This window comes from Agelaius phoeniceus, chromosome 2 (genome assembly GCF_051311805.1).
Source record: "Agelaius phoeniceus isolate bAgePho1 chromosome 2, bAgePho1.hap1, whole genome shotgun sequence".
NCBI classification, from domain to species: domain Eukaryota; kingdom Metazoa; phylum Chordata; class Aves; order Passeriformes; family Icteridae; genus Agelaius; species Agelaius phoeniceus.
This window is the reverse complement of record NC_135266.1, coordinates 80495421-80510191: the sequence shown is the minus strand read 5'-3', so window position 1 is coordinate 80510191 and position 14771 is coordinate 80495421. Positions and strand designations below refer to the sequence as shown.

The window sequence follows — 14771 nt, the reverse complement described above, 5'->3', positions numbered from 1 at the left end:
AAGCATATTCAAATACACTACATATGAATGTAAGTGAAAATACAAAACCAATATTAGATAAATCTAATAAAATACAATTTCTTAAACAGCTTTTTGTTTAAACTAGATGAACTCAGAACCTGAAGCAGCAATTTTAAAGAGAGCAAGAGGTAAAATTTATTCAATGTGGCTGCTGTCCCATTAAAAACCAAGGTGAAAAGTGAGCACTTTGTGTCTGAATATTAAGGGTTTGATTCCCTGCTGATTACCCTGCTCAACACTAATACAGCTTTAAAGTCACAGGAACTACTATCCAATACAATTTGTGTATCATAGTAATATGTCTATTTTATTGTTTTTATTCAGTTATTATGTTTACACTCACTGTTCTTAGATCAGTAGCCCTTAAGACTGGTCTTTCTCTGGTGGGGGTGACTGGACGGCTGGTTGATAGAATTGTTCTTTTTTTAACGTATTTCCAAAATTATGGAAAGATTATGTATTACTTTAAAAACTAGGTATTTCTTAGAACAATACAAATTACAAAATTCTTTAGATTGAGGAAAAGAAATATTTTCTCTATGTTTACTAGGCTTGTTTTGCTGTCTTTCAGGGATTTCAGGCAAAATCACAAGAATGGGAGAAGCACGGGACAACCCATGTAAATAACCCTGTTTATGTAGATATGCAACAAAAATTATTGCCTGAGAAATGTAATTTATTTCAGGTAAAATTCCTACCTTCCTGCTCTAGGAAGAAAATTAACTCTTTGCTCAGCTAGAGCTTACTTTAACTTAATTTTTAAAAACTAGGATTACAGTGAATCTTACAATGCATGTGTGTATTGGTAATAAATATATGGTAAGGCAGAACCATACTGGAAGATCTTATGATACATGCACTTATTTTAATTTAGTTTTTCTCATGAAAGTGAGAAAACAAATAAAGATCATGATGGAAATGTTAGTATTTCTAAAAAAAAAACCCAAATAATTACAAAAACCATTGACTGTTCCGTTTTGCTTTTTAAGCATATTATAGATACACTTTTCCATGTTATTTGCTAATATGCCATTAATTTGACAAGTTTTTAAAAAGTATCTTACCAAGTAAATAGTGCATGCCATTGAGGTATTGACACAAGTATAAAGTTCCTTCAAATCTGATAGCCTTCCTTTTTTTGAAGATCATAAATATACAGTGGCATCAGTTATGCAGAAAAATGAATTTTCATATGCTACTCCAGAATCACTCTTGGAGTTGTTTGTTGGATCACTTAGCCCCCTTTTTTTCATATTTTTCAGTCTTCTGGTTACTATGCAGTTCCTTGGTTGACTTTATGACTATTTTTTACTTGCCAATTTGCTCATTGCTTTTTTTATAGATAGACTATTGATACTGCATATTTTTATTTTTTTAATTCCTTCTAATCCAGAAAAAATGTTATTTAAGGCTATCATGGTGACCTATCCTTCTCTTAAAAAAAAACTCAGAAAATAACTTACAAATTGACTGCACCACAAGACAGCTTGAAGATTAAGTAAGGGGAAGCCAATTATGTTGCTCACTGATAATTCCCTTTTCCACTGTTACTAAGCTCATTGGATCTTAATCTAGTGAAACACTTTCTTAACAATTCCTGTAAGACTCTTTACACATATCCAGAGTTTCCAAGGATGACAGTTATGTTTTGGGTTTAGCTGCTGAGAGCATTATATTCCAGCAATTGAGCTTTCATGCAAATGTGTTAAAAAAGCAAGTCTTTGACTAGACAAAACTATTGACTGATGACATGTTGATTGTACAGTTAGACAAGTCAAAATAGAGTACAGAGGGTGATGATTCACATTTTTCTGTTGAAGCTTTCAATTCCATCAGTGAACTTGCTTTGAAGACAATTTCCTTCACAACTGTAACATAACACCAAGTATTTTTTTAAATCCAAGTCTGATGGACTGTTACCCTTAGCTGTTTCAAAAGTGTTAATTGTTCCTGCATCTTTGCCTGAAATTTGTCTTTCATGAGATCTTTGATTTCCAGTTGCAGTCTTGCAGTGTATTATTCACAGGATATATTGACACTTAGATATATAAGAATCCATAACTTAGATGTCAAAGGGACCTTCATTTTTTATCTATAGAAATGAAACTTAACCTGCAAATTTTTTTTTGGCTTTTTATTTGATATGCAGCCAGTGGTCCATTCTGCTTAGGTTCTCAGCCAACACAAATTATGGGGACACAGTCAATAACATTGAAAACTGTCTAAAGTATGACTTTTTGCAATCCTTGTCAGTGAAATATGGTATTTTTAACCCTATTTATTTTAACTTTATATTTTCTTGCCCAACTTGTTCTCTGCACATGATGTATGATTTCCAGGTCATATTTTGTTGTCATTTTTCAAGTAATTCTCAGTCTTCTGAAAGATTAGTGCTTCTTGTTAATCTCCCAGTAGTGGGAAACAGCAAAAACAGTTGCCATAGTAATTATGCTTCTTAGAAGAAATTCTTCTTCATAGAAATCCAATGCCTGTGGATTCAGAAATACTGGCAATACCAATTTTCTGAAGTTTTGTGTTCAGGATTTTAATTGGTACAAGAAGCTGCATGGGGTTTAGGACTCTGCCAAATGTACGAATGATTCTTTCCCAAGTTTAAGGATAATGATCTCAAAGAAGTGCAGTTCCTGTAGTACCTGAGCTGTTTGTATATGACCTATGTAATGGTAGCCCTCTAGTCAAAGGTTAATATCTATCCTGAGGCACACACATACACAGCTCCTACTGAGTTCAATGTATCAAAGAGGAACATTTCTCTCAAATTATTTCTCATAGGTAACTGCTTTGAGTAGGTCATCATAATCACCTTTTTCACATTTGAGGCTCATTAACATTAAGTATTAGGAAAATACACAGCACAGGAGAAAAAATCCTTGAAAAACACCCGTGCCCTTGAAGGTTTTTGAAACTTTTTTTCTAACTGAGGGCGAGTAATTCAAACTGTTTGAATTGTATCATCTTTTCTAAGCAAATCCAGGTGAAGACAGGAATAGCCTTAAGATTTTAGTAGTAACGATTTGGTTCGAGCAATTTACATACAATTATTGAGTTTAATTTAAAATATTTTCTTGTTTTATAGAGGCAGAGCCAGAATTATCAACTCCAAATATGCAATAAGAAACAAAACCAAGAAGAGCTAATTACCTATACCCAGCCCAAAAGTGAAAATGATGATTCAATTATTGAAAAGCTAAAGGCAATTGTGAATGAAATAGGAAGAAACAAGAATAAACTGGCAGAGGAAAACATGAAACTCCGTGAGGATCTAAAAATGTACCAAAATCAGTGCCAGGTAGTAATGTTTTCTTATGATGACTGTGGAATTAATGTTGGAAAATCAAGATGAGATGCCTACATAAATATACATTATTATACACAGTGTATTCTGTGCTTGAGCACAGAATAATCTGGGAGCAGTATGGGTTGAGTTTTTTGGTAAAACAGAAATAAGTTTGAATTGTATCAGTATATTTTTTCTCTTGTCTATGTATCTAGGGTTTTATAACTCTCCTATATCCATGGCATCTACTAGAACTTCCCCTAGTTTGGTTCCTTGAAAATAAATTACTTCTGTAAAATCTCTTTATCTGATTTACGCCTTGTTGTTCATTGTGCCATATAACTAGTAAATAAGTATATACAAACATGTATGCAATATTTTGTTTGTTTTGAAAGGAGATAATGCAGTCAATTAAAAAAAATTTTACATTTCTGGCTATTGTAAATAACCATCAGGTTTTATCCCTAGTTCACTGTTTTTCAGCATAGCACTGATCCATGAAGGCAGCCATTTGCTCCTCTTCTTTTGGTCATGGTATATGAGTTTTGACAAGATTGAGATAATACAAGATCTTTACAACCTTTTTATTATCTCTGTTTGAAACATATCAGGAATGAGATTCCTGTTGATTTTTTTTTTCTGGTGACATATATCAGTTATGCTTTTGCTTATTTATTTAAGCACTTCTAGGTTCAGTAATATACTGAATGGTGTATAGTAACTTCAAGTCTTTTTGGAGAAAGATTTGTTTCTGTTTACAGATAGTCTCACAGAGTGCTAACAGCATATGGAATATACTTTACAGGAATTAGCATATATGTGGCAGAGGTTAATTTCAGATTGTGTTGTCAGAAGAGCCAAGTTTATACATGCCATTTGCACATTAGTTCATTGAGTCTTTTGCCTGTGCACAACTTATCAGTGTGCAAGCAAAACTTCTGTTTTGGGGCCTGTTAAAAAGTCTGCCATCAAAGCAATGGGACTAGAATATGCAGTGCAACAAATCATGGCAGTCAGAGCAAGTGGATACAAGCTGTACGGTGGAGGGATTGTGCCGTCACCTTGCAGAAAATCTTCAAGCAGGAAGAATTTTGGAATCATGTATTCAAGAGAGTTCAGGAGCTGTAGGAAGCCTGAAGACACATGAAGTAGAAGTGGAGCTGGATGTACATAACAGTGTCATCTGAAGGGCAGAAAGTTGCAGAATAACTGTGTTGGTGGTGTGGAATGCTGTTATGTTAGTTAGAAAAGCTGCATTTGGAAATAGCTGCATAAGGGAAACACTGATGTCAATGTTTGAGGAAAAGGAGTAGCTCAGGGAAAATATTTTTTTAGGAATGTCTGTATGAGAAAGAAGAAATTACAAGGCCTGTTGTCAGCCAGAAAAAGTAAGCAGGTTTATGTGAAGGAGAATTAGGTGGAGGATGGCAATAGTTGCACATGATATGGGTAGCAGAGGAAGGAGTAGATGGAAATCTTGGTGTGGAGAGCTCTGATGGCAATGAAAGCAAGAATTGTTGAGCCTCATATATTCCTTTATGCCTATGATCATTTCAGTGTGCTTCTAATTGTTTCACTTATACTATTAATTAGCAAATAATAAAGTGAAATGTTTAGAAGAGCAGTTTGTTGACTTTACAGAAAACGCAAAGTTTAAAAGATCTAAATGGAGACTGCAGTCTATTTCTCTACCCTGTGAATTATCTGACAAACTTATCTGCAGGCATAACATGAGAGGTAACCTGAAAATATCACACAAGGGTCTTGGTTCTTGAAAAGTCAGCATTAGGTCAGCTACTGGATACTAATTTATGTAAAAATACACCATATAATTATATTTCAAAGGCTGAATAGTGTATTGGGTTTGTGTTGGGAAGGTTTTGGTAATGGGGGCACTCCAGGGATGGCCTCTGTGAGAAGGTACTTGAAGCTTCCCCCATGTCTGACAGAGCACTGGAGGGGAGGAGGTAGAGAACTGAGGAGTGAAGGTGAGCCTGGGAAGAAAGGAGGCATGAGGAGAAGGTGCTCTAAAATTTAGTTTTTATTTCTCATTAACCTGGTCTAATTTGATTAGCAATAAATTAATTTCTCTGAGGTGAGTCTGTTCTCCCTTGGCAGTAACTGGTGAGTGATCTCTCCCTGTCATTCTCTCCAGAAACAAACAAAGAGCATTTCTCTTGTTTCTCTGCCCTGTCCAGCTGGGAGAGGCAGTGACAGTGTGGCTGTGGTGGGTACCTGGCATCCAGTCAGGGTCAACCCACCACAAACAGCTTTGAGTAGAATTAGAACAAGTGCTGATCAGGAAATTTTTGGGACTTCATTTTGATTGGCAAGCTAGTAGAAGCAAAACTTTTCACAGAAGGAAAGATTTAATGATTTTTTCAACTTGAAATAGACTCTTTATATGAGATATTTTCTAAACAAATACTAAAGTTTTCTGCTTCAAAATTAATTTTCATTTCAACCAGATGCAGTAGGTATTTTCTAAAATAATAAGTGATGCATATTTAATTTTTTTTTAACTGATATGTGAAACTGAAACTCTTGACCTGAAGTTCTGTTTCAATTATTATTGCAGCTGCTGCTGTGGCTACTGTTGTTCCTGCTACTATTTTAATTCACAGGAAAATAAAATTTATGTAAATATGTGTGCTGACTGCAGTCTATCACAGAAAATATGATTTCTGCCACACAATTGTGTGGAATTCATTTCCATTATCCACCCTAGAATGAAGTCAGAGGGGTAACCATCTCCCAGGTTCATGTGTTATAAAACAATTGTGGCTATTTCTTGAATGTTGGAGTCATGAAGAGAATAAGCAAGTCTTACCAACAACTTTAACAGTTTATTAAGCTTTATTTCACTTGAATATACCCAGAATTGCATTTTGATGTTTCAAAAAGCTATCTTGGTCTTAATGTAACAAAGGATAAGATGAATGAGTCCATATATGCAGCCGTCCCAAAAAGAAAACTCAAAAAAATGCAAAAACACTTCATATCTGTCTTCAGCAACCCTTTCAGCCAGAGGAAGACCACAGGCTTCTTGGGAGGAGGGTCATTCTCATAGGAGCCTCTAGGGGAAATAAACCTTTGAAGTTCCTCCTTCCACTGGAGTTCCACTGCAGTTCCTGGAATCCACTTCTCTTTTGAAATTTTAAAGGCTTTATTTTTGCTCTTAAAGATGGAAGCTATGTTCAAATAAAATGAAGAAATTATGAAAAATGTGAATGTTTTTAGTGTAATAGTTTGAAAGGTAAAGGATCAATATCCTTAGAATAATTTTATTTTTTCTTTCAATCTGAAACATGCTTTAGGATCTTAGGTGAGAAGCAATACATATTCTTTGGATATTACTATTGCAAGCACTGATTGTTATTGTTAATTTGTTATTTGTGGGTTATATTTCCAATTTCTTATACTTAGTATGTTTTCAGTATATTTTTGTGAAATTCTGATATTTTTTGGAATTCATGTTTTATCATGCCAAATGTAGTATGTGTCTTCAGGTTGTCTAACACACTATCAATCAGAAATAAAATATAAAACAGAATAAGGTTTGTCAAGTCCCTAAGAAAAATCTTTTTTTTGATTGTTTGAAAATTTTGTGATGTTCATTTAAATAAGCAATTAGCTCCATGCAGATGGAGTAGTTTTTAAGAAGATTTGTGCAGCCTTGTAGTTTCTAAAGTTTATAAATTTGGAAATGAAGAATGGAAGCCACTTATAGCACCAATTCTGGCATGTGAAACATGTTCCAGGATGCAGAACCTGCTAAAACAACCAAGCTATATATTTTAGATGCATTTAGTACAATAAAGAACTTCTGAATTATGTTTCCTATGATAATTTCAGAAGCAGATTCATTGGAACATTGCAAGGGCTAAAGAATATTCAGAATCTGATTTTTAGATGAGAGGAACTGACATGGAAGCAATATGTTTTTCTGAAATTAAGATCATGTATGTACAGGTATTTAATATGATGTGTTAAAAACCAGCATTTTAAGCTGTGTAATTTTATTTAACTGTTTGTGTGTTTGCTTGTTTCTTTAGAACATGGAGGCAGACATCTCAGACATGAGAAATGAGCTTCAATCAAGGGATGGTCTCTGGAGAAAGATACAACTTGAATGCCAAAAGTTGTATACAGAATTATTGAAAATCAAAGAGCATAAAGATATACAGGAAATTCAAATAAGGTATGGATGGTGAAGACCTATTTAAATTAACAAGTAGTTCTGAGCTAATGACTTTTTTCTTACATTTGTTTTAAATTAAGTCTGTTTGAAAAGATACTCTGGATTCAAATGTCAGCTTCTAAATTTTAGCTGGATGTTTTCATTGACAATTATATCAGACAATTTCAGGCAATAGATGCAGACTCTGTTAAAAAGCTTTAATGATGGCTAGATTTTTACAAATCAACGCATTTCCGATATTTCTGCCTATATCTTTACAGTCTTCCATTTTCTCAGCATTAAAACACTTGGAAACAATGCAACTAAGATTCTCCCTAATCTCCTTTGAATAAAATCATCATGATTTTAGGGCTTATCTAATCTGCTGTAGCCATTTCAAATTATATGAAATACCAGTCTGTAAGAGCTTTCAGGAGTCTTTCTGCACATAGTTGTATTGTCCTTGATCTCCCAAAATCGAGCCTGGTGTAGGGCAAATGTTGGTTATGTTTGGGGGTGTTTTTTCATCAGCAAGCAGATGTTCTACAGTTTTACACTGTGGAGAGGATACTACAAGGTGAAGAGTATTGAATGTTCTGGTTTTTTCATGTTTTGTTTATTTCTTACTTAAAGGCATCAGTCATCTCATGTTCAGCTTACTGAGCAACTGGAAAATAAAAACCCTGAGTTATTGCTATTTGCAGAAAGTCAAGAATGCCAAGAAGAAGAGCTGAACAAGGTATTTCATATCATTTCCAGATCTTAACTGCAGTATAAGATTTTTTAGGAGAGGGTACTGAGCTAGGGTATGTGCACGTACTGTAGAGAGAAGGAGAATACATTGTTGATACTGGAGAGCTTGAAGTTTTTTATATGAAAAAGATTTCGTATATGGTTGCATTTAGTTGCGTAGCTGTAAAACTGACATTCTGCTTCTGTGCCTACCTACTTCAATGAAATAATGGGAGAGAACATACCTACACATTATTGTGGTTCAGATGATAACATGCAACTAAGAAAGCCTCCAAATCTCCGATTAATTAGTAAGCTGTAGAGCTAAGCTGTAATTTGTAGGTGGTCTCAGAGGTAGGCTATGCAAACAGATAACCGGTACAAGTCACTGTGGCAGGTGCTCCCACAAGGCTGAGCTTACCCAGGTGCCTGCTGCACAGTGTGGGGCAGAGCTCTCTCCTAGGAGCTGTGCATCACATTGCATTGCACGTTTCAGAAGGGCTGTGAGCAAGCAGCAGTGGCATGGCACTGTGGAACAGTGTATGGCTTGGCAGGCTAAAATGCTTTGGAAGTAGAGGATGCTCAGAACTCATCCTACAAGCATGTTGTGGTTTTGCCAAGTAGCAATTTAAGCAAAATCACAGAATTGTTAGATTGGAAGGGTCCAATCACTCTGCCACCTATAGCAAATTACAGGAATGCTTACCAAGTGGGTTTTGAATGTCTCTGTTTGGATGCATCTGACTTGGGTTCATCAGTTTTGGCATGATAGTCATGATCTAGCTCTTAGGTTTTTTGCATCTATATCTATTTTTTTTAAATTCTAATATTTCTGTGCTGTTTGCATAAATAAAATCAGAATGCAATTTGTTACTCATTGTGTATAGTACTGCAAAAAGTTGGTAAAATATCTTCAAAGGTTGCTATGCTGGGTTTTGTTGTTCTGTTTCTTATACAATAAAAAAATCTGTCAGTACTAAATTGTTGGTTATAGTAGAAAGATTAGGAAAACAATTTTTGTGTTGATACTTTGCAGAACTCTGCACAGGAGGAATGAAGAAAGTTTGACCTTAAATTTTAACATATAATGGCAGGAAAAATTCTCATAAAATGATTTTCCATATATACCCTTTATTTCTAACATATTTTCTTATTAAAGAACCTCTAGATTGATTTATTTATATTGCTCCTAAGTTAATTTAAGCTTCATCAAACTTTTTTAAGACTTAAGTGCATTATAACTAAATCATACTTAAATTTATTGAATGGATATTTTCTTGGATATTCTTTACCATGAATTCTAATTCTATACATGATTTTTATTACTTTCTTTTAAAAGGTTAACTGAAGTGTGTTGTACTTTGTTCATTTCTAATATTAAATAGCAAATTAATGTACAAGAGAAGTGAGAAAATATGTAAAAATAAACAAAGCTCTGTGCACTGACTTCCAAAGACATTTTATTTTACAATATCAGAATCTCTTGTTCAGTTAGAAGAGTTGGTGTCTTGGAAGCAACAGCAGAAAAAGTCACTGATAAGTAGCAAGTGATGCAATCATATTTACTGCACAGCATTTTTTCTTTTTGAAATGTATTTGCTACAGATAAGAAACCATGTTTATCGAGAGGAGCAGTCCCATTGCTCTGAGCAGGAAAGAATGAAGACAGAAATCTCTGACCTGACAGAGGAGCTTCATCAGAAGGAGATCACTATAGCAACTATCATGGAGAAAGCTAGTCTTCTGGAAAGACAGTTAAAAATGGAGTTAGAGACAAAACACAAATTGTTAACAAAACAGCAGGTATGCAAGTAGGCAAAAGCAGCCCACATCATTTTACTCCACTATTGATAATGACATTCATTATCTGTGGAAAAAAAGACATCCCATTTCTTGCTGTAGTTTTTATCAGTGGTGCTGTAATATCTATGAAGTATTACAAAAGCAGCCAAATTGATGCTGGAACAAGAAATCACCAGTAAATGTCAACTGTACCTCCAAATAGAAATTCATTCTGACCATCACATCTAGTTGTCATTTTAACATGCAAAAGATCTTGAAAACTTCCAGTTTGTTGTTATTACATATGCTTTAAGTTTCTAATTTTTCAGTGTTTTCCAAAGCTTTTTGAAGAATGGTACAAATATGCATAGAAAATTCTAGTAATTTTATAGCTGGAAACTGTAAGATACTAGTGGGGATTTCAGTGAAAAATGTTTGTTTTAAAAAAATTGTCAGCTTCATTACTTAGTTTGTAAAACAAAAAAATCATCATTTTTAGAGGTTTCTGGGTATCTCTGTGTTTTCTGAGAGGGTCACTACATGTGGAAAACTGTGATTGAAGTAATACTTTACTTTTGACAATAGTAAAGTTAGTGTTTGGGGAAAATGAGAGATATCTCCTGTTGTGTGGCACTCTTTACCAGGTATTTCTGTATCAATAAAAGAATAGACATAATTTCTAGATGTCATGAATAGGATTTCATCTAGTTTCAGTGGCCCGTAAAATCTGTCCTCTTTCTATGTAGTAACTGCATGTGAACTTGTTTTGCTAAGTCATTACTTCTTTCAAAAAGGTAAATAAATTCAGAGGTATTGTATTTGTATTTCTTTTATAGATAGTTTAATACTTCTTCCTACTTTGGTATTGCTAGATTTAAAAATATTATAGTAAGTTTTGTAGTTACTAATGCACATTTTGTAAAATTAAGCTTAAATATATCCGTACTCAGTGTTCTTTCAGTTGAGAGTAATATTCTTGTATTTAACTAAGTTCTTAATCTTTTCCTAGTTGTTGGAATTCCATTACCAAGTTATCAAATCTGAAAACACACATCTAAAAGAAATGGTGGAAAACCAGGAGTGTGAAAGTTGCATGGTAAATTTTTTTTAACCTATGAAGTATGCGGAATAGTTACTTATATTTATTGTAAATGTAGATTAAGATCATGGCAGATTTAGAGATTTCTGGATTGCATACATTAAATAAAAAAACAAATATCAGATGTGCAACATAATCAAAACCAAGTGGTATTCACACACAGCCTGAAGATGAGTATAGCTAAGAGTAATTTATACCTTAATTGTATTAAACTACAAGTAAGTTAAATTTTTCAGTAATTGTCTAGACATTAAACAATTTCTGGGAGCTTATTTTTTTGTAAGTGATACCACTTATTTAAGTTTAAACAGTCATCACTCTCACAGACAAAAATATGCCCCTTTTTTAATATCTTACCCCTTTGTTCACATGGTATTTAAATAGCAGTGCAAAAAACTGACACATTTTGCTCCCACCCAGCTTATTTTCAGAGTCTAGTATTTATATCTCTCCAAACAGCAGGGCTTTAAAATTTAATTGATAAAAAGTGTGCCATAAGATCATCTAGAACTATGGTTTGTGAAGGTATAATAAATAGTATATATGCTATTTTCCACAAAAAGCTTCAAAAGATCCCCTTCTTACAGAACATCTGCAGTTACTGTATCACTAAAAAGAATCCCACTGGAATGTTGTTTGGAAATACTGATGTAAATACATTTTGGGGGGATTTGTAGCCTGTGAATTGTCATGAAAGAATGTTACATTTACCCACACCCTTAAAACAGCATGGATGTCCATGAGTGATGTCTTACCTACACATGCATACACACAATTATGGATATCTGTGTGTGTATATTTGATATATTATTGTGGAAGCACAGATGGATGTGTGTCTATGCATGTCTAATTCTTCTCTGCAGTGACACTTTTCTTGAAGATTGAGAAGAGCTGTCTGACAAGGGTCCTTGGAGACATCACGTTTGTTATATTTTAACAGTAAAAGCCAGTTACTACACATACCAAGGTCAATACATGTTTCAGTAGATTTGTGGACTTAAAAATTCTTTGCTGCTTTACTAATGTATTGTGAGGATCTAAACATTAGATTGTGATATATTTGATATTAAGATTCCAGGGATTTGAGAGATTTTTATGGACATGTTTGTGCTGTACAGTGCAGCACTACACAGACCTCTGAGACCAGTGCCAGCCTAAGTCAGTATGGTGCAATGCATCATCAGGCAGGGTTACTTTCAGGGTTTAGATGTCAAAAGCAATGTAGCTGGGCCAGCTCAGTTTTGGGGTTCATGCAATTATAACTTTACAGCTGATTCTAGAGCTATTGGTGGTAGGATGACTTAGTGCCCTCCTTCTCCCTCGGTTCTGCCACTCCTCCCACTTGTGAGACATAGCTGAACCCATGCTCCCCCATAGTTGCACAAAATATTAAATTTTATTATACCTTCTGGCATTTCCATGCCAGCTTGGCTCATAAATTCACCCTAAAACTGAGGAATGCAAGGTTCACAGGAAGAGATGGCATCAAATCAGTGCAAGGAATAGACAAGCTTTCAAATGCAGGAGCACAGTTATGCCAGCCGTGTACAAAGAACCAAATCTGTAATGAGTTACTGAGTTCCCAGAGAATAAGGTAGATCTAGGAATATATGAAAGCACAAGTTAATGAAATGCAGGGGGTTTTAGTCTTTTGTATGTAATCTGATAAACCTTTTGAAAATTTCCTGGTGATGACAGTATACTGTTATTGCAAATATATTACACAATGCAGTGCAGTACTCTGCAGAGAGATAGTTCCAAAATAGCTGGCTCAGGTGTGCAGCATAGGCTTTGTGGATTAAGTGATAGAAAAAAAGGAACAGAGTATCCTGGCTAGACAACTTCCAGAGCTAATCTCCATCTTCCCTTCTTGATATGCTAGTGGATGGGGCTCTTCAGCCCCTGCTCACAGTGCACCTGTGGCTGGCACTTTCAGTATTTTGCCTTGCACACCGTGTGGGCTAACCCAGCTGAGAAGCAGGGTTTAGTGGCAAGGACAGAGAGCACTGGGCTGATGTGGCTTTACTCACTGCTTCTGAAACTGAAGGTGACTGTCTCAACACACATAATAAATTGAGCCTGTACACATACTCTGTATCTAGTGTAGTAGTTAACTCCTATAAGTTTCCTTGTTATTTTTGGAGGAATTGTTACTGGAGGGAGCAATAGAGTCTGCAGCTATAGCTGTTACGGTTGCTTTTATGTCATCAGTTTTACAAAGCAAGTGATAAATTTACAACAATAATATTTTGAATGCATGTTTGCTGAGAAATTTTAATTTGTTTTATTGTGTTATAGAGGCTGTTATCCCTTCTTTTCTATTTATCTACTGTGATTTTTTTTTTTCTGGAGGCAATTCTCTTGGTTTGCCCTAAATGTTGCATGATTATATATGGTAGCTAGGTCTTTTCTTTAGCATAGAACATTGTTTTGTGTTTGCTTGTTAAAAATATACCCATTTACTGTGGAAAAAATAACTACTTAATGATGGCATTATCTCCGTTCACAGTGTATAGATTTATGTAACAAAGAACATGGAAATTTCACAGCTTCTGTTCACAAAATGAAACATGAGAATTTAAGACTACAAAATAGCCTTGCTAAAGCACAAAATGACACAGAAACATCCATACTGAGTTGCATGGATACATACAGAGAAACAGAGCACAGCTGCCAAACCCATTCAAAGATGCAAGAAAAGGAAGAGAGGTAATATTTAGATTGTACACATTTATGAAACTTCTTGTAAGTGTTTTGAAGGTCTGACTGGGCCAAACTGTCAAGTTTTTTGCTGTTTCTGTTCATTCAGAACTCCCACCGATATAACTATCAGATCTAGTTAGTATGTTTGTAAGGACTTCCTGCATTTTTCTGCATGGCTAGTGGAAATTGGCAATAAATGAAGTCCCTGAAATGTTTAATATCTGTTTTAGGATTTAGCACATGAAACTTTAAAAACTTTCTATGTGCTGCTCAAGCTATTCTCAGTTCCAGGTTTTGCAAGGTAGAGCAGACTGTATTTTTTACTACCAAATAAAAACAAGACAAGGAAAGGCTAGAAAAATCAACATGAGTGGTAAACTTCTCGACAGGAGGCTTTCTTAATAAGCAGTTTGAACTATAGGCCCTGCTGAAAAGCTTTGTGTCCTCCAGTTTCATTTGTTGGAAGTTTCATTAAATGTATTTTAATGCCTTGTCTGGCTTCAGTGTTCTTGGGTGACCTGATTTTTAACAGAAATGTAATTTCAGATGCTCTGAGTAAGTCATTACTACAATAAACTCCTTGTTAGGGAAAAATAATGAGAATATTCAGACTCATAGAAAGCATTGTCGTGATGACTTTCTTCTTATTTCCCTGTATTCAGTGAGCCAATGAATTACCTTCAAACATATTATAATCATGCCATTGCAATTAAAAAAAACCAAAAAACAACACCCTGCTAAGCAGTATATAAAAGTACAGGAAAATAAAATTAATAGGAAGCTAAATATACTGATTATTTGTAATAAAGAACTGATATGATAGCACTAACATGAAATAGTTCTGTGAAGTGAAGTTGAAATAGTTGGAGCCAAACTTGAACATGTTAAGACTTCAAACTCATACATTTAGGTTTTGGCAAAATTTAAAAATATTTTCTTTCTGCAAAATAGAGCAG

At 34.6% G+C, this 14771-nt stretch overlaps 1 protein-coding gene across 1 annotated transcript in view; it reads left to right on the top strand.

Moving 5' to 3' along the window:
• Window positions 1-14771, top strand: part of DEUP1 (deuterosome assembly protein 1) — a 39905-nt gene that overhangs the window by 12886 nt on the left and 12248 nt on the right. The window contains exons 5-11 of the mRNA XM_077173987.1: window positions 593-706; window positions 3119-3331; window positions 7375-7520; window positions 8133-8238; window positions 9837-10034; window positions 11023-11109; window positions 13622-13821. Coding sequence (XP_077030102.1) covers window positions 593-706; window positions 3119-3331; window positions 7375-7520; window positions 8133-8238; window positions 9837-10034; window positions 11023-11109; window positions 13622-13821 — 1064 coding nt within the window. The remainder of the gene's footprint in view (window positions 1-592; window positions 707-3118; window positions 3332-7374; window positions 7521-8132; window positions 8239-9836; window positions 10035-11022; window positions 11110-13621; window positions 13822-14771) is intronic.